Source organism: Zootoca vivipara, chromosome 9 (assembly GCF_963506605.1).
Source record: "Zootoca vivipara chromosome 9, rZooViv1.1, whole genome shotgun sequence".
Classification (NCBI taxonomy): Eukaryota; Metazoa; Chordata; class Lepidosauria; order Squamata; family Lacertidae; genus Zootoca; species Zootoca vivipara.
In genome coordinates this window covers 9,650,764-9,677,484 of record NC_083284.1, presented here as the reverse complement: position 1 = coordinate 9,677,484, position 26,721 = coordinate 9,650,764, and the positions used below count along the sequence as shown (strand labels likewise).

At 43.1% G+C, this 26,721-nt stretch overlaps 1 protein-coding gene across 3 annotated transcripts in view; it reads left to right on the top strand.

The window, feature by feature from the left end:
- SLC4A4 (solute carrier family 4 member 4) overlaps positions 1-26,721 on the top strand; it is a 191,034-nt gene that overhangs the window by 95,924 nt on the left and 68,389 nt on the right. For 2 of the 3 annotated variants that reach the window (XM_035103066.2, XM_060278361.1), the window contains exons 4-6: positions 8,952-9,087; positions 19,743-19,903; positions 21,150-21,329. In XM_035103066.2, the coding sequence (XP_034958957.1) occupies positions 8,952-9,087; positions 19,743-19,903; positions 21,150-21,329 (477 nt within the window). The remainder of the gene's footprint in view (positions 1-8,951; positions 9,088-19,742; positions 19,904-21,149; positions 21,330-26,721) is intronic. The other variant, XM_035103068.2, reaches the window with a different exon arrangement.

Sequence of the window (26,721 nt, the reverse complement as noted above, 5' to 3'; positions counted from 1 at the left end):
TTGCGGCGCTCATCTTGCTTTACTGGCCGAGGGAACCAGCGTTTGTCGGCAGACAGTTTTCCCGGGTCATGTCGCCAGCATGACTAAGCCGCTTCTGGCGAACCAGAGCAGCACATGGAAACACTATTTACCTTCCCGCCGGAGTGGTACCTATTTATCTACTTGCACTTTGACGTGCTTTCAAACTGCTAGGTTGGCAGGAGCAGGGACCGAGTAATGGGAGCTCACCCCGTCGCGGGGATTTAAACCACCAGCCTTCTGATCGGCAAGCCCAAGAGGCTCAGTGGTTTAACCCACAGCGCCCCCCGCGTCCCCCAATGATTGAGGGGCACTCAAAAAAGAAATGTGAAGTATTTCAAGTTGTAAAGCCAGCGTGTTTTAAAAAGCTGAAATAATCTCTTCTGTAGTATTAATTTCAAAACTAGGACTGAGCAAGTGTGATGTTGGATGTGGAGCTGCTGGTGAAAATGGCAGCCCTTTGCCAAGTTCTCTTTCCACTGTTGTATGACATGATACCCACATCATGGATTCGAATTTCAAGAAAGGGTATTCTGACTGAACGTGTTGAAGAACTTTCTTACAGTAAGAGCTGTTTGCCAGTGGAATGAACTGCCTTGGAAGGTGGTGGACTGTCCTTCATTGGAGGTTTTCAAGCAGAGATTGTATGCCCACCTGTCAGGGATTCTTTAGTTGAAATTCCTGCATTACAGGGGGTCAGACTAGATGACCCCCAACTCTAGAACGCTATAATTCTATGATTGCAGTTGTCTCTTAAATTGGCAGCTGTTGGTTTCCTCATTCAGTACGTAATGGCCATACAGTAATTTAATTTGATTGGTTGATTATGCTCCAAGGACCATAATCCTTTTCTTAGGTCTGTATGCGTGATGTATGATTTTTGGAGTGAGAGGAGGGTAATCTATGCATGTGGTAAGCAGAGGCTTTTAACTCGGATGGTGAACAGATTGGTTATGTTTGCGTTTCAGCAAACAAACATATGGTTTAGGTAATGAGATACTGGAACGTGTGAATCACTGAGTGATGTTGATGGGGCAGTAGATTGAAAACAAACAACAGATAGTACTTCACACCATCATACAATGTACAATTGACATGAAACGTTTTGATGCTCTTGCAGGATCTTTGAGATTCCTCCAGCCCGGATGGAAATTGCTTTTTGCCTTTGGGTACTTGAGGGCATAACTTCAACACACAAGAGTGGCCTTAGCCGAACTCACAAGAAACTGCTGACGTGTGTGATCTCTAGATAGCAATTTGTTCATTTTGAAATCCATTGTAGGCATTTGCTACATCTTGCAGATGAAACAAAATAGGTGGGGTGCATGAGTGGGTGGGGAGTCCTGCTCCATTTGCTTCATTCAGAGCAGCTCCGTTGGAATGAATGAAAGCTCTGAAGAAGCAAAACATTAGCGCATTGTCCCAGAAATGAGTTCCAGGAAAAGAAGATGCCATGACATGGGTTTAGCAAAAACAAAATCCGTGGGATATGTATGCATATGTACATACATAAAATGATATGTGCTGCCTTGCAGTTTTAGAAAACAGAATGTGCAGAAGTTTTGCAAGTACATCAGTCTATGGTAGTCATTTGTGGGAGAAATGTTCCCTTAAGAGGACAACCTTACTCCTGGCAAGTTATCATCTGAAATATTTCCAACCTTTTTATCCCACTAAGGCCATTACTATTTTCTTTTATCCCTTTTCAAAACTCCTCTTTTGCTTCCTTTGGTCTTTTGCTCCCCTACCCCCATAAGTCTCCCTGTGGTAGCCACTTATTTTTAAAGCTATGTAAAACGTTCTGTGCATGGTATGACATTGATTGATTGATTATGAGTCCATGAGATTATGGATTTCAGTTTTCTAATATGCTTACAGAGTTGAGGCAGTAACAAAAAAGAGAGGAAAAGTTGTACAGCTAATGGCTGTTCTTCTCATTAATGCTACTACCTTTTGGTGGCTAGTTGAGTATGATTTGAAGTGGTAGAGGGTGAGTTTAGGCTGGTGGAGTCTGTGTGTGACACATGCAGGTCAAAGAGGAAGAGGGAAAAGGTTGGTAGTTCATTACTTCGGGTTAATTGGGGCTCTAGCTTGTAACTTGGGCTTGGGACTTGCGGCGTTTGCTCTTAGCACATCCTGTTCCCTCAAGCGGCCAACATGAAAATATGCTGTTCTTGCTAAAGAGAGCATGTAAATAACCAATGAACGGCCCATTAATCAACAGTGGCACTAAAAAGACCAGTGCGGTGACGTTTGAGCTGCGGCAGACCTTGTGACCCAGCAAATTCCGCGTTTGGATTTTGGACTTTTAATGTGCATGTTTTAAACGCACAACTGAGGCTTAAATAGAGAGGGAGGGGGGAATCTGTGTTAACATGGTATCCAATTTTAATGCGTCTGGGCATGGGTGCATTCAGTTTTACCAGAGTAGCATGTACTAGTTACAGGTAGGTAGCCGTGTTGGTCTGCTATAGTCGAATAAATAAATAAAAATTTTTCCTTCCAGTAGCACCTTAGAGACCAACAAAGTTTGTTATTAGTATGAGCTTTTGTGTGCTATTTGTTATTGGTATGAGCTTTCATATCTGAAGAAGTGTGCATGCACACGAAAGGTCTCTAAGGTGCTACTGGAAGGATATTTTTTATTTTGTTCAGAGTAGCATGTGGTATAGTTTTTTTCTGAGATGTGCACCTTCAGGCAGCATGTGCGGAAGGGCTTTCATTTATTTATGTATTTATTTAAAAGCATTTCTAAGGTGCTTAATGCGTGTTTTTTTTTAAAGAAATCCCTAACTGGCATACAAAAATAACGCAAAAGCAATAAAAGCAGTGAAACACCCTTGTAAGAACACGGACAAGCAAAAACAGGAATAACATCAATCTTGTGGGTCAAGAGAAGCTTGGGCACCCTCACACGGCACCTGGAGCAGCTAATAGTTGATGCTATGTGCACAGCAGAGGGAAGGCCAATTCACAGTGCAGGGGCAATGGCGGGAAAGGCGTTTTGCTTAGCTTTCTCCCTAGAGGGGGACAGGCGAGTCGCATTCTAACATGCAGTCTGCTACCTGCAAGCTAGAAAAGGTATAGCGAAGGAAGGGTCATGTGCCACTTTTGTGCGACTGAATGGCACTCAGACGCTACTCAAATTGAGCACCTGCCTCAGAGCTCCCTGACATCGTGTGAGGTTCAGAATTCAAACGCTTTTTGTGCTCTAGGAGCAAAAAAAGTGTGGTGCTTTCTCTGTAAAGAAGGCATGCCTGAGCCCATGCTTTGATACTTATCAGAAGTTAAGTGAAGACTTTTTGGGGTTTTTGTTGGGTAGGCTTTTTCGAACCTTTGATTATATGGACAACGTTACTGGGATAATTGGTAGTGTATTGCTTTGCTGCATCCAGATGCTGTCTCAAGACCTGCACATCCATTCCTGATTCAGGTGTGACCGGGAAAAAGAGCTAGGTGTCACCAGCATGCTCAAGAATTTGTCCTTCAGGTCTCCTGATGGCCAGTCCCAACAGCTTCACACACAGACACACACACACACCAGTGGCAATACTTATTTGAGCGTAGGAGCCATGTATTTAGTCCATAATGCTTGTGTGTGTGTGTGTGTGTGTGTGTGTGTGTGTGTGTGTGTGTGTACACTGTATATTCCTGTGTATAAGACTACTTTTTAACCCAGGAAAACCTTCTCAAAAGTCGGGGGTTGTCTTATATGCCGGGTCGTATTTCTTATACGGCGAGTATATCCCAATCTCAATATTTTAACTGGAAAAGTTGGGGGTCGTCTTATACGCCCTGTCGTCTTATATGCCAGAATATATGGTATGTTTCCTCAGACCCTAATGCCCTATTCAATTGTTATCCTCCTCTTGTGGTTGTTACCCTGTGAGGTGGGGTGAAGTGGGGATAAGCCTGTTGCTCCTGTCCCCTCCTGCATTGCTGGCTCCTATCATGCCACACATGTTTGGGGCTCAACAGCTGTAGCATGGAGCCTGCTGAAGTCAAAACAGATTCAGAATCCATATCTTCTAACCACAAGGGGAATGTTACTGAGAAAAAGAGGCTCGTTGCTGCTGATGTTCAGCCCCCCCCCCCGAGATGTTGGAGGTTGCAAGAAATGCAGCGTGGGCATGCAGGAGGCACAGGGCCTATGAGTTGGTTCCTATTCCCCTCTCGCATGGTGGCAATTGTACATGTGTGTGAATGCTCAAATAGGCCTCATGCATAAATCTCTATATGGAAGGTTGGTGCCCAGAGAAGAGGCACTGCCCAACTTTTTGCCTTTGGCAAGCAGGTGACAGAGTGAAGCAGGGATAGCCAATAGGATGCTATCAGCCCCAGCCTGCATGGCCAGTGGTATGGGATGATGGCCCTGGGCTGAAGCATGCAGTGGAAGTCTAAAGTCAGCACCTTGGTCAGCGCATGGTGGGAGCCAGAGATAAGACTAGGCTCGCTGGCAGGCCCTTGAATAGAAAACCAATAACCTGGAGACTTTGGAAGCTGAAATAGTAATGTAGGGAGGTGTGTGCTCTAGGTCTTGCTTCCTTGGAGGAGGGACTGCGCTTGGTGAAAATGGCTGTGCTCTGTTCTTGGGGCATCCTGCAGTGCATCCTGATGCATTTTGGAATGACTTGGCACAGAAAGCAGGATCCCCAGAAGTGAGGGAGTTTCTGTGAGGAAGAGTTGGTGCTGGATGACAGAGTAAGCAACCTTGCTTGGAAAAAGGAGGTGGAGGTACCACAACCACTTCTTCCTCCTGCTAGGGAAAGAGGGCCTCTCTATTTTTGAAGAGGGTCCAGGACTCCCTTACTGATGTGGAAGTCGAAACAAACAAACAAACAAAAATTCCTTCCAGTAGCACCTTAGAGACCAACTAAGTTTGTCATAGGTATGAGCTTTCATGTGCATGCACACTTCTTCAGATACCAGATGTGGAAGTGTCTGGGTTGAGGCCCTGTCCTATGGGAATGAGATGTATTTTAACTATGGAAGGAAGGAACAGTTCGGACAAGCGCCAGTCTGAATATTTTCCAACCCTCGTCCAATTTGAATGAGTTGAATTCTGAGTTTTGATCCATCCAAGTTGCTCCACCCTTTCCCTTCCCAGATTTTCTGTGAGTTTAATAATTCTTTTACGAATGCTTTGACATGACCAGGTAGCATTCTGAGAAAGTCTCAGTATGGTCAGCTTTCCATACCAGCTGCCAAAAGGTGACACCGGCCCTCCATATTTTGTTTACTACTACTACTACTACCTTATTTTTTGTACCCTGCCCACCTGACTGGGTTGCCCCAGCCACTCCGGGCTGCTTCCAACAAAAATGCAAAGACACAGCAGAACATCACACATTAAAACTTCCCAATACAGGGCTGCTTTCAGGTGTCTTGGGAAGATTATATAGTTATTTATCTCTTTGGTGTCTGACAGGAAGGCATTCCACAGGCGGCAGCGCACCGCTAACAATACACTACTTGTATTGTTTCAAAAAGCAATGCAAGCCTAATTTTACAGAACTTGAGTTGAAATAGGGAGCTGTGAGAGAGTAGACAACAGTTAACTATTCATTTCATTTATGAATTGCTTCCTATAAAACATTCTGAAGTGACTCGGCAATTAAAACAAAAAAGTGTATACACTGAAAACTGTTTTTCAAGTCCATTATAGATACAGACGGAGATAAAAAAAATCTCTGCTAACGAGGCTTGTTGGAAAAGGAAGGTTTTCAATAGGCACAGAAAAGACCTGCTTCCTACATCATATAGAAAGGGACTCCTGATGAGATGTCCTTAGCAGGAGTGATTGGCTGGGTATATAAGGGGCAAGACAATCTTTTAGGTATCCTGTTCCTGAGCTGTGTATGGTTTTGTACATTAGTACCAGCACCCTGAACAGAATAGGCATAAAAAGAGTTTGGAGATAGCTCAGGATCCAGAATTCCACGTCAGACAGAATTCCTTCTCAAGTTCCTGACTTCTGCTCCCCTTTGCTTACCCACATGTATGAATCAGAAAACAGAGGTGAGCAGCTGAGGTGCAGAAGGCGAGAACTTTTAGCTGAGCTTTTGTTGCTGCTCCTGCTTGTTGGTGGAAGGGACACTTTGCCTTCTTGGTTTGCATGGGAAAGGAGCAAATATAGCTTGCTCCTTGAACCCTTTGTTCTGTTCAAAATATTACCCCCTGTGCAAAATTATAAATATAAAGTTGGTGACCAAGGCAAAATGCAGATGTAAATAATTGACATGGGGGCCCTTGAATTTTAGATGGACTGCTGAGCGAGTTGTCAGTTACATCAGCACCAGGCTAGAAAGAACTACTTGGATTTGTCTTGAGTCGGAAGATATTGGCAAAGTTTTCAGTTCTTTAGCTTGGACACATGCAATTAACACAGTACTGTGCTTTGATTCACCAGGTTGGTTTACAAAACAACTACCTCTCTTCTCACCAAAAGGTTTTTGTTTTTTAAATGATCCCTGTCTCTCACCATCTCCCCCACCTCCAGTTAGAATGGATCTTGATCCTGTGTTTTAAAAACAAAAAACAGAATATGCTTGTCTTGTTTGTCTCAGGATGGGAAACTTTTGTGGCAACAGGAAACCAGGGAGAAAAATGTATTTTAAAAGCTGCTGTTGTTATGGTTGCTTTAAGTAAGAGCATTCTTGCAACTCCTGATTTGCTCAACCCACTCTTAGTCCAGAAACTGGATCTTGATTGAGTTTTCATAGCTGTTATTTTAATTATTTTCCCCTCCTTCACATTATTTTTAAAAATTGTATCCACATACTGTACTAACTCAGTAATCCAAAAAAAAAAAAACGTCCACATGTTGCAGTAATACAGCAGTCCAAATTAACCTAAAAGTACACAAACCAGCCAAAATGAATGCACAATGTCTTGAAACTAAAGAATACCAAGTATAATCCAAGGAGAAAAGAAAAAAGGAAAACACAGAAGCAGAATGAAACAACACCTCCTGAAAACTCTTACTTAATCTCCAAACAGCAAGAGCTAAACCATGTATATCAAAATAAGAACCATAACTATGGAAATATATTGGTGAAAAAAGAAAGCTGAACCCAAATTAAATCCTTAAAAGCAAAGGATGCTATCACTGTAGTGATCTATGCTGAACTTGCACTTTTATCTGTTTTGGAAGCAGTTTAAGTTGAAAGGTGGGGCATAATTGTCCTCAGGAGTGCCTGGCGTGCTATGGTCCATGGGGTCACGAAGAGTCGGACACGACTAAACAACAACAACAACAATTGTCCTAGGCTCGTGGCTTTTGTTCAGTAGAACATGTTATAGTCATGCAGTGTAGAGAGAGAAGACATGGGGCAAAGCCTTTGCTGAGTTGCCCAGTAAATCTAAAGAATGGCACAAGGTGTGGTAAATTCAGGCTGACAGCCCAAGGAGACTGCAAAAAGTAACTTGTTTCCAGATAAAACTTATATCAAGACCCAGATTTCCAAAGAGTCTAAACCAGGGATTCCCAGAACTTTGACATGCACACTTGCTTTCTGAGTTAAAATATGGGAGGTACATTTTACCCTTGCAGCCCAAAGGAGTATGAAGATGAGAGCAACTCACTTTTGAGCAGGGGTGGGGAATCTATGGCCCCCCAGAAGTTGCAGAATTACATCTCCCATCATCCAGGATTGTTGGCCGTGCTGGCTGGGGTTGGTAGGAGCTGGAGTCCACCAGCAATACCTAGAGGACTACAGGTTCCTATATGCATTTGGCAGCTTTAAACACAATCAGTAAATGAAATCACCTAAAATTGCAGTTGACTTCTCAACGTGGAAATAATAATAATAATAATAATAATAATAATAATAATAATAATAATAATGGTAGTGCTGCAAGATTAGGCATGCAGTTGTTCCTTTGGGTCTGGCATGAAAAAGAACATATTAACAGTGGTCTTTCCCCCTTTAAATTTGAACAGTAGCTTTCATCAAATGCAGCCTCTTAAAGAAGTGGCACTTGCTGAGTGTTAGGTGATGTGGAAATGCCTTTAAACATAGTTGCTTGGATGGTTGATGGTTAGTTGCATTTGGAGATGCCTGAGCAAAGTGTTAAAAGAGCAAGACATTACAGAGCAGCAGGTGTTAATGGTTCTAGCCTAGGGATGGTATGTTCTAGGTATGGCATGGTATAGCAGGTGTAACCTACATGTGACCAAAACTAATGTTCTTTTTAGCTACACCGTGTCTTACCTGTGGATGAGTTGATTGCTTTGTGCCTTTCTGCTCCTTCCCTTTTCCCTCACTGTATTTGATACTTGACTAAATGGACCAGAGTACACAGCTTCCTATGCAAACGAAGAGCTGGGCTATTTTGTTAAATATTCCCTTTTACACTGGTAATGAGTGTTGCCTCGCAAGCCAATGAAAGTTCCAGCTTTGTACAAACCGGGTGGGGGGGGGAGTTGGCAGTGGGAAGCCACTTCCTCTTCACGAGGTGCCCCCCAAATAGTTTTGGCTTGAACTGGTTCTCTGCCTATAAAGGAAAAAGACTTTAAAGGACCTCGGCTGATCAGAGTACTAAAGGTCCCTGGGCATGCACCATAGAGCAAATTGGTGCTGAGCCTGGAAGCTCTCTCCGGTTTTTTTGGACAAGGAGCTGTGTGGGTCTGCTGTGAACACAGAGCTTAGAGAGGTGGGGGAAGAAGACGCACGTCCTCTTGAACTTTACCCCCAGCTTGGAAGTTTTTTTTAAGAAGTTGTAAGAAGAGAGAGACTTGAGAAGTAGGCACCTAGCAAATAATAATAATAATTAAAAAAAGAGCTGACAGCCCACACTGAGGGCTAAGATGTCAGATGGAGCAGGCGACGAGGAGAAGCAGCCAAATGGATGTGGGGAGAAGGGAAGGGAGAGGAACCGCACCTCCCTGATCATCCTGCAGTCTGTTAACCGCAGTATTTTCACCTCTGCAGTCTCCCCCGCCGCCGAACGCATCCGCTTCATTTTGGGTGAAGACGATGACAGCCCCGCACCACCCCAGCTCTTCACGGAACTGGACGAGCTCCTGGCTGTTGATGGGCAGGAGATGGAATGGAAGGAGACGGCAAGGTGAGTTGGCATCGCTTTGTCTTTTAGGCTCTGGGGGAAGCGGACGGCCCCTTGAGGAAGAAGTTGTGGCAAGCCATGTGTTAATTTTGGAGAGCACCTTCTTCCGGAAGTTTGGGGGGTTCCACAAGTACCATTTGGACTGTAGCTCAGTGGTAGGACCTAAACTGGATAGCTCTGTTGGCAGAGCATGAGACTCTTAATCTCAGGGTTATGGGTTTGAGCCCCACATTGGGACTCTGGTGGTCCCTTCCAACTCTCTGATTCTATGATCTGAGGCTCAGTTTGCAGCATCTCCAGGTACAACTGGGAGAGAGACCCCTGCCTGAATCCTGGAGGACCTCTGCTAGCCAGCGTACGCAATGCGTGGACCAATGGTCCGACTCAGTAGAAGTCAGCTTTCTCTGTCCCTTTCTTCCTAATTATTCTCTGGTGGTTCTGGAAAAGCTTTTTCAATAAAAAGGAATTTTCCAAGCATTTGCTGGTAAATAGAGCTACTATGTTATCCTTAATTATGGGGAAGGGTCGTAGCTCAGTGGCGGAGTGTCTGCCCTGCAAACAAAAGGTTGCAGGTTCGATCCCTTGCATCTCCAGGTGGGGTTGGGACCTCTGCTCGAAATCCTGAATTGTCACCCCCAGTCAGTGTACGTAAGACTGAGCTAGATTGACCCAATGGTCTAAAGCAGCTTCCTAATGTTCCTATCCTTTATTCAGAAGATTAGCACACAAACAATACACACACAGTGATCTTTGCACAACACTTGTCACAAAGGTGATTCAGTTATAACATCATTAATTCATATTAAAACCATCTGTGCTTAAAAACAAATTTCAAATATAGTTCATCTATCTATCTATCTATCTATCTATCTATCTATCTATCTATCTATCTATCTATCTATCTATCTATCTATCTATTTTTCTATCTATCTATCTATCTATCTATCTATCTATCTATCTATCTATCTATCTATCTATCTGTCATCTATCTATCTATCATCTAGTGTAGTGGTTATTATATAGGATCTCAGCCAGGAACTCTCACCTCAACCATTAACTTGCAAGATTGTTTTAGGCAAGATGCTATTTCTCAGTCTCAGTTTCCCCTGTGCAGTTTGGGGACAGTAGCACTGCCCTACCTCACAGGGTTGTTTTTAGGGTTAGTGAGGTAGTTGAAGTGATATAAAGGGAAGTGTTGTTGTTGTTGTTGTTATATCCCTTGGCTTGAATAATTTCAGACTGAAATCATTTTAAAGTAACAGAATAAAGCACCCAAAATACGGCCATTCAAACATTTAGATGTTTTCAATTTGGAATTAGCATAAATTAAACACTTTGAGGTTGGGCTTTAATTTGCACGCACACCATGCTTAGTTTCTTATTAGACTAAAAAAAATGAATAAAAAATTGGTCACTTACAAGCAATGCATGCAGATGAATTGTGCTGGAGTGATGACACAATTAGACAATAATTAATCAAGTCACCATCGTGTAATCCACCCAGCAGTAATTCCAGTGGAGCTCTGCTGTGACATTACAATAACTGATCCCTTTCCCCAAATCTAGACTTCTGTTTTTCTCTCCAAGTGCTGAGTCGTTGTTTTCCAGGACCTTCCACCTCTCCCACTACACTTTTAAATATTAGCTCTTCGGTTTTCTCTTGTTATCAGAGCTCTGCTAATCTCTCTCTCTCTCTCTCTCCTCCCCCCCCCACTCTGTCTTAAGAACTTCTTACTGTGTTTGGATATATTAATCCCTACCTGTGAATATCGCCTTGTTCTCCCTAACTCTGGGATTCCTACTTCTCAGGGGAAGCTCCATGCATGAGGATTACTGAGCGGGACACTGGTCTTACACACCAATCCTCACCCTAAATCTAACCGTCTTACAACAAACGCAGGCCATGGGGCTGTCACAAAATGTGTGTGCATTTTTCTACACCAGTGTGCTGTATACTTTTCTAGGAAAACTGATTCAGACAGGTTTCCCAGATGAGTGTACACTGGGTGTTTAATGTATGTGGCCACATTTTCCATGCAGGGAAATGTTGATGTTGCATGATGTGATCATAAAATGAGGAGCCCATACTTTTGCTTCTGTAAGGTTTAGAGGCACTTTGCTGTGGGTTGCTTTGCATTAGATAATAATAAAAAAATTGCACTTGTCCTACACATCTCTAGCTTCCCAAAAGACCAGCCAATTTTGCACATTGCATAAAAATGGCCTTTTAAATGTGTTTGTGGTAGGGAATTATTGGTTTGTTTTTGTTTTTATTATGTATTTTGTATTCTCATTTTGCATTTTTCTCTTGTGAACCACCCTGGGATCTTCGGATGGTATGCAAATTTAAACAACAAGAACAACAACGAGGTTAATAAAAAATGAAAGAGAAAACTTATTAATTCCTCACAGCTGATTCAGAGGTGAAAGAGGGGAGACCCTCAGATCAATTAAATCACTGTGTTAATATAAACAAACTTCATATAGATGCTGTTTTTCGGTAAATAAGCTTTTAAAATAACATTTAAATACCAGTATCAAGACAACCCCCCTTTTACACATATAAAAGGGCAGCTTTTGAAAAAGACAACAAAATATTGTTAAATACAGAAAAAGCAAAGGTACTCATGAAGGGCATGTTGTATAGTTCCTTTAAAGAAGAATGAAGCATCATATATTAGATTCACATATTGGTATACAGAAAAGGGGGGTTGGAGAGGAGACAGGGAGATGCAAGATTCATACAGATGACTTTTCAGATATTGAACTTACAGCTGAATAAATGAAGCTACCTGTCTTGTTTATCTCGAAAGCACGTTAAAGTGCAAGTAGATAAATAGGTACCACTACAGTGGGAAGGTAAACGGCGATTCCATGCGCTGCTCTGGTTTGCCAGAAGTGGCTTTGTCATGCTGGCCACATGACCTGGAAGCTGTACGCCGGCTCCCTCGGCCAATAACACAAGATAAGCGCCGCAACCCCAGAATTGGTCACGACTGGACCTAATGGTCGGGGGTCCCTTTACCTTTACCTTTACATGAGATGTAATTTGGAAACAACAAAATTTGCAAGGCTAAATATTTTGTGAACAAGAGTTGTTGTTGTTGTTGTTTAGTCGTTTAGTCGTGTCTGACTCTTCGTGACCCCATGGACCATAGCACGCCAGGCACTCCTGTCTTGCACTGCCTCCCGCAGTTTGGTCAAACTCATGTTCGTAGCTTCGAGAACACTGTCCAACCATCTTGTCCTCTGTCGTCCCCTTCTCCTAGTGCCCTCAATCTTTCCCAACATCAGGGTCTTTTCCAAGGATTCTTCTCTTCTCATGAGGTGGCCAAAGTATTGGAGCCTCAGCTTCACGATCTGTCCTTCCAGGGAGCACTCAGGGCTGATTTCCTTAAGAATGGATAGGTTTGATCTTCTAGCAGTCCATGGGACTCTCTTTTTTTTTTTTAAAGAAATTTTTATTGATTTTACAGAACAAAACATACAGTATAACCCTGTCCCTTCGTTTTCCCTCCACACACCGGTCCACTTCTGCCACCAGTAGGACCCGTGTGCTTTAAGAATCAAAGGGGTCCAATTATGAATTGAGTTCTGCTTCCCCCCTCCCTCCTCCCCCCATATCCCCCCCCTGCCACTGAGAGAACAGGTAGGGAAGAGTTATGGGGATCTGCATCCCCCAACTCTTTCTTAATCATATTAACAAACCTAAAAGAGAAAGAAAGAAAGAAAAAACAAAAGAAAAAACAGAAGAAAAAAAAATTGGGAAGAATTCAAACTTCCCAGTTCTTATTATTTTAACATCTTAATTGCGACTCCCTCGGTGGTCTTCCTCATGGTTTTCCAACAAAAACTGATTACTTGTGGCGAATTTTCCAACTCAGTTTCAAATCTTAATCTTATAATATTAACTCAATCCTCCTCCTTTTTCATGCTGTCCCCCCACAGGCCCCCCCCTGCCACAAGAGGTACCTGCAGGGTAACAGCACTTCCAAGGTTCCATTTCCTCCTCACCCATCTGGGCACCCCCTGCCACTGAGTGCCTCAGAATAAGAAGAGGAGGGTGGGCAGCTTTCTGCCTAAACACCTCACTTAACCTGCAATAATTTACAATCACTTAAAAGTTCTTTCCCAACCATTCTTATACTCCCTTAAGGAAACATAACTTTTTTTTTCCCTTTCTTTTTGCATTCCATTTCCTCTCCCCAAGTCTTTTTCCCCCAATTGGTTCAGCGTTTCCATTGTCAAGCCAAGATTTCGAAAACCGTCTTTCAGAGACCAAAACAATACCTTTTAACTAAAGTTTTTACCCCACACCCATTCTTTCCCAGATCCATCTCCAGACCTTTGCCCCCCTTTGCCCCTGTCCTTCCCATCCCACAAAAACCCCACTCCACATTTTAACCCTTCCAGGATCTTCAATTCCATTAGACTTTAAGTCCCTTTGTCTCTCATCTTCTTGTTCTGCTTGTTTTTCTCCCTTTTGGAGGTCATCTTTTGCTTCATCCCAAACAAATTTGTCATAGTCCAAGTCCTCTTCAAATTGTTTCTTATCACCCACAGTCTCAGAGTCAATAATCTCCAAATTTGAATTAACCTCTAAGTCCTGGACTTGGACTTCAATCTCAACTGGTGGTGAGCTGGGATGTTGCCGTTCCTTGTAAAAATCTTCCCATGACAGCAAGTAGTTCAGCACAGTCTCCTGGAAGGCTCGAGAAAGTTTTGTTTTCATACCTCTCGTAACCGCAGATAAACAGGGTGTAGGGAACAATGGGTACTGGAAAATTCCTTTCTCAGACGATCGACTCCATTTTGGCTGTTCTTTTTCTTAGTTCTTAACTCAGTCCCAAATCCATTCTTACTTCCAATTTAAGTAATTCTTTGACAATTCCAAACAATTTTTCCTGTTCACAGCAGTGCAATCAATCCACCCGGTCTTTTGACAGTTTGACAGCTTTTGACAGCTGTCAAAACGCTCTTCTCTTTAATACCGCTGTACCTCAAGGGGTGCCGGACTCAGGGGCTGAGATGGTTCCAAAAAGTCTTTTTTCCCTCTCGGGTCCACAGTTTCAAATTCTTTTGTTATTCGGCTTAGGATTTTTTTTCCAAACGCCTCCCAGTTTCCCATTAGGAAGAGACCGGCTTCCGTTTCTTTAAAGTCTCTCCTATTTTCCAATCAGCAAATTTAAGGTCCAAATCAAAGTTCCACTTACTTCTTTAGGAATCTTTAGTTTCAAATCGGAAGAATCCGCCGCTTGCCGGGTCAGGACTCGGAGCTTCGCTTCCCGGAGGCAAGATGTGGCCCAAAATGGCTCCCGCGGTTCAACCCCGCCGGCTCACGATCGCTCTATTGAGCTCTCGGGCGGCGGGGGATCCGCCAAACGGAGCGGCCGCTGGGCTCCTGAGTCATCGGAACTCTCGATCCGATGTTTTTACGGGGAGTCCGCTCGCTCTGCGGACTTCCCCCCCCTCCGAGAAGCCAGGGACCTCGGCACGCGAAAGTCCCTGCGTCCTTCTCACCGCCGCGACGAACCGGAAGCACCTCCATGGGACTCTCAAGAGTCTCCTCAAGCACCATAATTCAAAAGCATCAATTCTTCAGCGATCAGCCTTCTTTATGGTCCAGCTCTCACTTCCATACATCACTACTGGGAAAACCATAGCTTTAACTATACGGACCTTTGTCGGCAAGGTGATGTCTCTGCTTTTTAAGATGCTGTCTAGGTTTGTCATTGCTTTTCTCCCAAGAAGCAGGCGTCTTTTAATTTCGTGACTGCTGTCACCATCTGCAGTGATCAAGGAGCTCAAGAAAGTAAAAGCTCTCACTGCCTCCATTTCTTCCCCTTCTATTTGCCAGGAGGTGATGGGACCAGTGGCCATGATCTTGGTTTTTTTGATGTTGAGCTTCAGACCATATTTTGCGCTCTCCTCTTTCACCCTCATTAAAAGGTTCTTTAATTCCTCCTCGCTTTCTGCCATCAAGGTTGTGTCATCTGCATATCTGAGGTTGTTGATATTTCTTCCGGCAATCTTAATTCCGGTTTGGGATTCATCTAGTCCAACCTTTTGCATGATGAATTCTGCATATAAGTTAAATAAGCAGGGAGACAATATACAACCTTGTCGTACTCCTTTCCCAATTTTGAACCAATCAGTTGTTCCATATCCAGTTCTAACTGTAGCTTCTTGTCCCACATAGAGATTTCTCAGGAGACAGATGAGGTGATCAGGCACTCCCATTTCTTTAAGAACTTGCCATAGTTTGCTGTGGTCGACACCGTCAAAGGCTTTTGTATAGTCAATGAAGCAGAAGTAGACGTTTTTCTGGAACTCTCTAGCTTTCTCCATAATCCAGCACATGTTTGCTATTTGGTCTCTGGTTCCTCTGCCCTTTCGAAATCCAGCTTGCACTTCTGGGAGTTCTCGGTCCACATACTGCCTAAGCCTGCCTTGTAGAATTTTAAGCATAACCTTGCTAGCGTGTGAAATGAGCGCAATTGTGCGGTAGTTGGAGCATTCTTTGGCACTGCCCTTCTTTGGAATTGGAATATAGACTGATCTTCTCCAATCCTCTGGCCATTGCTGAGTTTTCCAAACTTGCTGGCATATTGGGTATAGCACCTTAACAGCATCATCTTTTAAAATGTTAAATAGTTCAGCTGGAATATCATCACTTCCACTGGCCTTGTTATTAGCAGTGCTTTCTAAGGCCCATTTGACTTCACTCTCCAAGATGTCTGGCTCAAGGTCAGCAACCACACTACCTGGGGTGTACGAGACCTCCATATCTTTCTGGTATAATTCCTCTGTGTATTCTTGCCACCTCTTCTTGATGTCTTCTGCTTCTGTTAGGTCCTTTCCACTTTTGTCCTTGATTATGGTAATCTTTGTACGAAATGTTCCTTTCATATCTCCAATTTTCTTGAACAGATCTCTGGTTTTCCCCATTCTATTGTTTTCCTCTATTTCTTTGCATTGCTCATTTAAGAAGACCCTCTTGTCTCTCCTTGCTGTTTTTTGGAAATCTGCATTCAGTTTCCTGTATCTTTCCCTATCTCCCTTGCATTTTGCTTGCCTCCTCTCCTCCGCTATTTGTAAGGCCTCGTTGGATAGCCATTTTGCTTTCTTGCATTTCCTTTTCCTTGGGATGGTTTTCGTTGCTGCCTCCTGTATAATGTTGCTGCCTCCTGTATAATGTATAATGTATAATCCATAGTTCTTCAGGCACTCTGTCCACCAAATCTAAATCCTTAAACCTGTTCCTCACTTCCACTGTGTATTCATAAGGGATTTGATTCAGATTGTATCTTACTGGCCCAGTGGTTTTTCCTACTTTCTTCAGTTTAAGCTGAAATTTTGCTATAAGAAGCTGATGATCTGAGTTACAGTCAGCTCCAGGTCTTGTTTTTGCTGACTGTATAGAGCTTCTCCATCTTTGGCTGCAGAGAATATAATCAATCTGATTTTGATGCTGCCCATTCGGTGATATCCATGTGTAGAGTCGTCTCTTGTGTTGTTGGAAAAGAGTGTTTGTGATGACCAGCTTGTTCTCTTGACAGAACTCTATTAGCCTTTGCCCTGCTTCATTTTGAACTCCAAGGCCAAACTTGCCAGTTGTTCCTTTTATCTCTTGATTCCCTACTTTAGCATTCCAATCCCCTGTAATGAGAAGAACATCCTTCTTTGGTGTCATTTCTAGAAGGTGTTGTAGGTCTTCATAGAATTGGTCAATTTCACTTTCTTCAGCACTGGTAGTTGGTGCATAAACTTGGATTACTGTGATGTTAAAAGGTCTGCCTTGGATTCGTATCGAGATCATTCTGTCATTTTTGAGATTGCATCCCATTACAGCTTTTGCCACTCTTTTGTTGACTATGAGGGCCACTCCATTTCTTCTACAGGATTCTTGCCCACAGTAGTAGATATGATAGTCACCCGAACTGAATTCACCCATTCCCTTCCATTTTAGTTCACTGATACCCAGGATGTCAATATTTATTCTTGTCATCTCATTTTTGACCACATCCAGCTTACCTCCACTCATGGTTCTTACATTCCAGGTTCCTATGCAATATTTTTCTTTACAGCATCGGACTTTCCTTTCGCTTCCAGGCATATCCGCAACTGAGCGTCCTTTCGGCTTTGGCCCAGCCGCTTCATCAGCTCTGAATCTACTTGTACTTGTCCTCCGCTCTTCCTCAGTAGCATGTTGGACGCCTCCTGACCTGAGGGGCTCATCTTCCAGCATCATAACTTTTATATGCCTGTTGTCTTTGTCCATGGAGTTTTCTTGGCAGGGATACTGGAGTGGCTTGCCAGTTCCTTCTCCAGGTGGATCACGTTTAGTCAAAACTCTCCACTATGACCTGTCCATCTTGGGTGGCCCTGCATGGCATAGCTCATAGCTTCTCTGAGTTATTCAAGCCCCTTCGCCACGACAAGCCATTGATCCATGAAGGGGGAACAAGAGTTAGGGTGGCCAAAGACTAACCATGGCACACCGGATAGTTTGCACTTTGAGAGGACTCCCGTTCTAGAATGATTTCCAAATGTTTCTATACAGCTGCTGAAAAAGTTTCAGTAGCCAGAGGAGTAAAAAGCTTTTGCCTTATGATAAAAGAAACATCTGGTATTCTTACTACAATCCACTGTCACAAAATGTACTGGTGGTCACCAGCTTGGATGGCTTTAGAATAGGATTTGACAAATTTATGGAAGATGAAGGCTCCTCCAGCAATGCAATACATTCACCATGTCTCTAAATACCAAGTGCTGGGGCTCACGAGCAGGAGAGGGCTATTGCCATTTTGTCCTTCCTTCAGACTTCCACAGGAATCTGGTTGGCAGCTTTGAGAACAGGATGCTGAGCTAGGTGACCTTTGACTTGCTCTCGCAGGGCTCTAGCCGTTGCTACGTTATGCAGAGAAATTGTATATTACCTCTGTAAAGGGGTGAGCACTATATTTCTGTGTGATAGAAGTACAGAAAAGGTGCTAGATGTGAACCTGTGTCTGCAACACCCCTGTGATTTTTAAAGAAATGTTTGGATCATAGAATAATAGAGTTGGAAGAGACCACAAGGGCCATCCAGTCCAACCCCCTGCCAAGCAGGAAACACCATCAAAGCATTCCTGATAAATCAGAGATTTGTGTTTTTAAAATCTACTGTCATGGGCTGGCCCTATTTCTGACACCAATATTAGGTTTGAGTTTTAAGGCTTTAAATTAATTCTACAGGCATCTTCCAAGTAAAAAACATTTTTCTCCACCACCTGTGGCACAAGGCAGGTTTTGAGCTCTGTATTGTCTGCCTTGAAGCCCATAGAATTCCCCAGGGAGCTGGTTGGTACAAAGTACTGTAAACCAAACTTTGGTTTGGTGAGACTGTGTGAAGAAGCAGGTTCTCAGAGAGCTTCCTCTCCAGTCCTTTTTGCTACACTGCACCACGGTTTGGCACACTGGTCTTGTGGTTAAGGCCTCTCCAGAATAACTGTGAGTTGTAGCTAAGGTTTGTAGCTACAGCTCATGGTCCTTAAAGTATGATTTTAGCCATGACTTCTGGTTTGGATAACATGCTAAATTAAATGAAAAAGAAGATTGCCAACAAAAAGGACAGAACTAAACATTTCCTTATTTTTCTGCCGTGAAAAATGATTGACTCTGGAAAAATTTGTCCGGACAAACCATGGTGGGGGGGGGGGAAGCAAAGTCTTGTCTTTATCTTCTTTTAGTAGTAGATTAGGACAAAGGGCAAATGCTGTCTGGTGTAGAAACATTTTTCCACACCTAAGGGCTGTTTCATAAGCACATGCAAGGGTTGTAAACTCCTGACCTGTAGGGTAGCTTCTTTAGCTTTTAATAGCTGTGTGTGGGAGAGACGCCCAGCAGGTGCATAATTAAATCTCCACCACCGTAATGATGGCGGCAGGATTTTGCAGACATGCATTAAATCAACACTGTTTTGAAGGGAGATCACGCAGGAACGGGAAAGAGCGGGTTGCACGGGGCTCCCTTGAGACATTGCATCAAACCACAATTAAATAAACTTTACTTTGTCTTGAAGATCTGAATAGACAAACCACGATTTGCAGTTGGCTGGCAAACCATAATAAAAAAAATATGTTTATTATTTATCAGGCCTTATTTTATTTCCCCTCCATCATAGAGTCAAATCACCCCCCAAAAATACAAAACCAAAACCCCATAAATGATATAGCTAACATGAATTCTTGAGATGGTGTTGTGTTGATGGATGGTTTTTCTGTTTCTTTGCCTTGGAGCTGACTGCTACTCCTATCGCATACCCAGTTGATGGTTTGTTTGTTTGTTTGTTTTAATTAAACAAATGCTAATTGATATCATTTTTAATGGCTGTAATGCATATTTTATTTTATATTTTAAAGGCCGTCAGGCCAAAAATCGGTATATAAATAAGCCATAACATGTAACGAGAGGAGGGAAAGAACTTTGCAATACTTTTGAGACTAATGGAATTGTTGTGGCACAACTTTCTTAATGAAACATCTGATGATGTAGATGCTTGTCCTTGAAAGCTCACACAGCAGCGCTTCTTTGTAAGTTCATCCTCGCCAACTCTCTCTCTCTCTCTCTCTCTCTCTCTCTCTCTCTCTCTCTCTCTCTCTCTCTCTCTCTTGCAGGTGGATAAAGTTTGAGGAGAAAGTGGAGCAGGGTGGAGAGAGGTGGAGCAAACCACATGTTGCCACGTTGTCCCTACACAGCTTGTTTGAGTTGAGGACGTGTATAGAGAAAGGGTCGATCATGTTGGATCTGGAGGCCTCGTCGCTCCCTCAGGTAGTAGGTAGGTGCCCTCGAACACAGTGCTCTGGACTGTTCTACATCGCAAGAACCAACCTGGTCCGTTGAATTGGATGTTCGATCTGGGCATGTGTTTATTTTACGCTGCTTTTCAGCAAAGCAACAACAGCAACCAAGCTTCCTGGGGTGGGTTGCAGATCAATAAAAACAATATGACCTCTAACGTCAGACTTACAATCTAAAAAGACATAACACAAAAGGAAAATGGATTTTGAGGAAGGAGGAAACAAGCAAACTTGGGTACCAGTTCTTTTAATTGCCTTCTGGGATGGAAACAGTTCGAGGAGAGGAGGACCCAAAAGTTGCTGGGGTCTCAGCTGTCTTGATAGTGTGCCTGTTCATCTCGTTCAGTATCTTGGATAGTCTACAAGATAGGGATGGGGGCTCTGTAGTCCCCTAGATGTTGTGGGACTCCTAACTCCCACTTTGTTTACCTCTTGGTAGTTTCTTTGTTGTTTAAGGATTAAAACACATTAGTGTATAGGGTTGGGTGATATATCAATCCATTGTCCAAAATTGGTTTGAAGTCCATATCGTGATACCAGTTTCATAATTTTTGACCTGGCAATATATCACACATCATGGGGTGTGTGTGAGTGATGCAAAAATCATGATGTGTGAAAAACCGTGAAGCCAGCCAGTGCTTCTACAAAGCGCCACCCTTATTTCAGGCATCGTGATATATAATAATATTAATAATAATAATAACAATAATAAAATAAAATTTTATTTATACCCCGCCCTCCCCAGTCAAAACCGGGCTCAGGGCGGCTCACACCAATAAAATTACAATAAAACATAAAAAGCAATTGATTAAAATACAGTATTAAAATTTAAAATGCAGCCTGATTTTATGTAGTCCATAAATCCAAGCCATGAGGGAGGAAAACACAGGGGTCAGACTAAGTCCAACCCAAAGGCCAGGCGGAACAGCTCTATCTTGCCGGCCCTGCGGAAAGATGACAAATCCCGCAGGGCCTTGGTCTCCTGTGAAAGAGCATTCCACCAAGTTGGGGCCAATACTGAAAAGGCCCTGGCCCTAGTTTTGCTGGTTTTGCTGGTGGTATATCGCGATGTTGAAAACCAGATACTGCCCAGCCCTCATTGTGTATGTGAACTTACACGCACCAGCCTACTCTGAAAACATTTTATTTTATTTCTGTTTACGTTGTTTTGCTCCTTTTCTTCTCTCCCTGCCTCCCCCTCTCCCCCAAACCTCGTGTTTGCAGAAATGCTTGTTGACAACCAGATCGAGACAGGCCTGTTGAAGCAAGAAATGAAGGACAAGGTCACTTACACCCTGCTCAGGAAGCATCGCCATCAGACCAAAAAATCCAACCTGCGCTCCTTGGCCGACATTGGGAAGACTGTCTCCAGTGCAAGTAGGATGTTTACCAACCCAGATAATGGTAATCCAGAAGCCAGTGGGCTTTGGCCTTCCCGTAGAGACCCACCGAAACCCTGCTCCCAACTAACTCCATCACCATCTCATGGCAACGCATCTAACCCCATGAGTAGAGTAGCAGACCATACTGACGGATGTATCAGTTATGGGCTCTGAAGGCTTCTTAATGCTGTGGCGCATCGCTCTAACCATATCTCCATGGGCTAACTGAGAAAAGACATGGGCGCGCTTCGTTTTTGTTAGTCTGCTTTAGTCAGTCACTTCGGCAAAGCAAAAAGCAGAGTAAAGCGTGGCACACGCACGAAACGGCACAACACAAACAACGACGTGTCCTCCGAAATAGAATGGGGCTGCATCCACACAGCAGCTCATCTCGTTTTCTTGACATTTCCCTAACGGTTAATTTCCTCATTATATTTGAACGTTCATGCGGTGTAAAATCAACTTCCAGAAATGGAACACAAGCTTGGCACTCATTTCCATGTTATTGGCTTCCAGGGAAAAAAATAATCTGTTTGCAAACAACGCAGAATTGAGCGCTAACCTTGCGCTACGTCTTGCTGTATTCCTGGGAGTGGCTTTTATGTCACGAGAAAGCTGAAATAGAATGTGGAAGTTAGCAGTTAGGGGAACGTCAGGAAAATGGGAATGAACTGCCACATGAATGCAGCCTATGGCACATTGAGCTATCTAGAATGTGTTAGACTGTAATGGCGGGAGAAAATTGTCCCGAAGTCATTTTGAGTGTTAGTGTGCAAAATAGCAGATGGGCTGTGTAATAGTCCTCTGTGAGCAGGGGTTGACTCACCCATGGTCCTCTGGATATTGTAGGGCTCCAGTGCCCATCACCCCCACCAGCATGGTCCATGGTCAGGGATGATGGGAGTTGTAGTCCAGCAATATCCCAAGGACAGGTCCCACCCCAACCCCCCAGCTCCGAAGGCTTTTGTTAGAGTTCTGGGAAACAAGTGCATTAACTGGAAAGAGAGGAATTAGGTTTCCCCTCTCTACTCCTCAAGGATAAAAGTTCAACAGTTCAATAGTCTTGAGTTGAGAAACTCCAGAAACGCAAAAAAAGGTGAACAGAGCAATCATCAGCTATATTACTACAGGGGTACCTCGGTTCTCGAACATAAATCTGTTCCGGAAGCCCATTCGGTTTCCAAAACATTCAAAAACCGAGGCACGGCTTCCCATTGGTTGCAAGAGCTTCTTGCACTCACGTCACATGTTTGGGTTCCGAAAAACGTTCAAAAACAGAAGCATTTACTTCTGGGTTTTCAGCGTTCGAGAATCAAAACGTACGACAATGGAGGTGTTTGGGAACCGAGGTAACACTGTATTCTGACATCTCATGATTGAGTGATGTTGACTATTGTGGGGATTAGCATTGCTTAAGGCCCTGCATCCCTGCTGGGATGAGAGGGGACTTTTATTGCTTCTCAGCATGTGAGGGGAAAAATAATCTGATTTAAGAAAAGAGGGAGAGAACCGCCAAGGCCAAGAATCATGGATTCTCATAGGATCTCAACAAAAGATTCAAACCCCTCCCCCACTTTATTATTCCAAGAAACGCTCCTTCTTGGAACGCAAGTGGTAAGTTGCATCTTTTTAATTAAAAAGTACTTGGCTCAAGGCTGTGATAAGCAAAATGTTTTATCTGTTGGGGAACTTCCTCTTGGTAAGTATACAAAGCAGCCTTCGTCTGCCTGGTTCTGTCCAGATGATTTGGACAATATTTCCTACCAGGCCCATCCAGCACAGGTGTGCCAGCTGAGCCAGATGATGGAAATTGTACCGTGTTTCTCATATTATAAGACATGTCTTATATTTATTTTTTCCTCAAAAAACACACACTATGGCTTATTTTCAAGGGATGTCTTATTTTTTTCCTCCTCCTCCTGCCGCGGCCAGCATTGCTGCTGCGCCTATCACTATGTCTTATTTTCGGGGTATGGCTTATATTCCTTGAATGCTTAAAAATCCTGCTATGTCTTATTTTATGGGTATGTCTTAAAATATGAGAAACAGGGTACTCCAAAACAGCTGGAATGCACCAGGCTGAGCAAGGCTGATTTAAATACTGGATGTCCAAAAGAGAGTGGAGACAGTTATTTCTGGCTTCAGTGTAATGCACGCTGCAGAAGCCAGAGCCAGTTGTTGTGAACCTGCTTAAACACTGCAAGTGGCGCAAGGGCTCTCCATGCAAAGAACAAAAAAGAATGAATTGCACAAAAAAGAAAAAGAAAAGAGCATGCTGGGGAGAAATCTTCCAAAATAGTCTGTTCCTATATGCTACTTTTCTACGAGGAAATTACAGTGCATGGGATTATTGAGTATTTTACTATTGAACTTCCCATCTGCAGACTTTAGTGGGGTAGACCTAACATGGCAGCATACCAGTAATATGATGGCTGCGAATGTGCAGATTGGCTGTTGGACTTCAGTTGACCTGCCTTGTTGAACCATAGCATGATCTGAGACTTTTTTAAGATGCAGACTTTAGAAGGCAAGGTGGCTTTTAAGTCCGTGCCCTACCATTCATTTTCTAGTGGATATTAAGAGTTCGAGTTCAAGTTTATTACAGCCGTAGGCCCATATCTACGTAACAATACAGCATTCATCATACAACTAACAAAACAATTTGATAAATTTAAAGCAGCCAACAAATTTATTAAGATTGAGATTAAAATTAATTCAATTAAAACAATCAAATTCAATGAAATCCAAATCATCCAAACCATAATTCAGCTTCTACCAAATAAAATTGTAAATGCACAGCACAGTTCTAGGTCCCTTTAGTAAGTGTTAAAATTGGTAGACCATCAAAATCATAGAGGAGTCCATTTTCCTTCTTATAGAACAAGACTTTAGTCAGAAACTAGCGACCATAAGGGATCTGGATGGGTCATGGATATTAAGAGCCTTAGGGCACAATCCTACGCATACTTTCCTGGAGAGTAGGCCCCCATTGAGCCCAGTGGGGGTTATTTATGAGCTGCTGAAGAGAGAGGCTTCATTCTAGGAAAGAAATGCAGCAAGCTCATTCAGGAGGGAGAGAGCTCTCAGCCCTTCCACTAATTTTTGTGGGCTCATTTAGAAGTCTGTTTTGCAAAGTTGATGTAAAGATTACAAGATTATTCATGTGAAAGTTGAATAACACAAAGATATCCTGCACTAAACCTATGGCCTTCCACAAATAGACTGAGCAACAAGGAATTGCATATCCCAACAGACAAGGCAAGGGTGAAGCAACAGGTTGGGCTCAAACTTAAAATCATATGCATGTTACCAAGTACCTGATAAGAATAATTTAAAGTAGCAAATCAGAGAAAAACTAATAATTGTGTAATTGGTAAAATGGACAGTAAAGCTTCCACGAGTACATCATCTCTCAATCTTGTTCAACAACCTAGTACAAAACTTTTTGAATTCTTTATATACTGTTTATTGGATTCCTGGCCCATCATGAGTGCTTGGTTGTTTTTTTAATTAATTTGTGTTCATGTGTAGAGCTCCATTAATGTGCATGGTGCCTTCCAGAATTAAACTGGCAAAAAGACAGAATGATTCCAGCTCCAAAACATAGATCAATAAAATGAATAAATGAAACGCTCGTGTAAAACGCAACATTTGATCAAAATTTACCGTTGAAAGCAAGCCCTCCAAAGGGAACAAGTTGCAATCCTCACTCCCCAGTGTAGATAACCCCTGATTTGCATGATGACTTGCTCAAGCTATGCTGTTTAAATCTGCATCCAATAATTGATTCTGACTGTAAATCTATGTCCAAGCAAGTGGGGCTTTCATTGAATTATGTGGCTAGCACTGTGTACTTTTTGTCTCTAGAGGTGGTTTCACCTATCTAGTGTTTGGCTACTTTGTTCAATGATAAGTGCTAATTTTTCTTATTAATGTAAATTAGTAGCATCTTTAGCAAGCGTTGTGTTCATAGACTCCTACGTTAAACTACTTCAGAGGCCAACTTGCTGCAATGCTATCCGGAGCAGCCCTAATAGGGAAGGATGGGAAATTAAACAACTTATGGTTTATCTGAAGCAAGACAAACAATGAGCCTGGGTCCAGATAACATGTTAAGCTTAGCTCCAGGTACCATGGCAGCAGCAGGACTGGGAGAGGAACGCAGTGGTCATAGCTTCCTCTTTGGTGCAGAATGCCGCGGCGAGGCTCCTTACGGGGTCCCGGCTGCGGGATCATATTCATCCAGTGCTTTACCAACTGCACTGGCTCCCGGTGGAGTACAGGATCAGGTTCAAGGTGCTGGTTTTGACCTTTAAAGCCTTATGCGGCTTAGGACCCTCGTACCTACGGGACCGCCTCTCCCGGTATGACCCACAGAGGACATTACGGTCCACAAATAATAACATATTGGAGATCCCGAGTCACAAGGTGGCTAGGCTGGCCTCGACCAGGACCAGGGCCTTCTCAGTACTGGCCCCGACCTGGTGGAACGCTCTGTCCCAGGAGACTAGGGCCCTGCGGGATTTGTCATCTTTTCGTAGGGCCTGCAAGACAGAGCTGTTTCGTTTGGCCTTCGGACTGACGCAGTCTGACCCCACGGTTACCCTCCCCTAAGGTTTTATTTATAATGGTTTTATCTTATTCGTAGATTTTTAATTTTAAAATTGAATTTTAACATTGTATTATTCTGTTGTTTTAACTGAAATGTTTCTTTTATATTTGTGTTGATATTATTTGTTGTTAGCCGCCCTGAGCCCGGTCTTGACTGGGAAGGGCGGGGTATAAATAAAAATTATTATTATTATTATTATTATTTTAGTGCAGTTACGCTAAGCTACAGTTTGGCTTAGCACAGGCTTCCTCAACCTCGCCCCTCCAGATGTTTTTGGCCTACAACTCGCATGATCCCTAGCTAGCAGGACCAGTGGTCAGGGATGCTGGGAATTGTAATCTCAAAACATCTGGAGGGCCGAGGTTGAGGAAGCTTAGCGTGACGTGCGAATTATGTCACTGGCAGATTCATGTTTGAATGCATTCCCTAAGTTGTTCTCACTTCACTGATGGGAAGCTGAGGTCTGGGAGAAAGTTGCTTGCCGCAGCGAGTCCATAGCAGAAGCTGGATTCTGCAACCCACACACCCCAAACCCCTTCTCTTTGTCCTTTAGACCCCATAGACTCTAAACTATTTAATTTGTTAAGAAAGTATTCCAATGCAAATGTTCGAGACCTGGGTCCATCTCCAAATGCTGCTCTTTGCCAATCCTTGTGTTTGGTTCCAGGCTTCTTTGCATATACTGCATATTTCTGCATGCTTCCATATTTCCCGCAGATCTTTTCCTTGGTGCTTTTGTTTGCTGTAGTGCAAACAATAAACTCTGTGTTGTAAACAGATGAGCAAGATGGGAGGGGAGTGA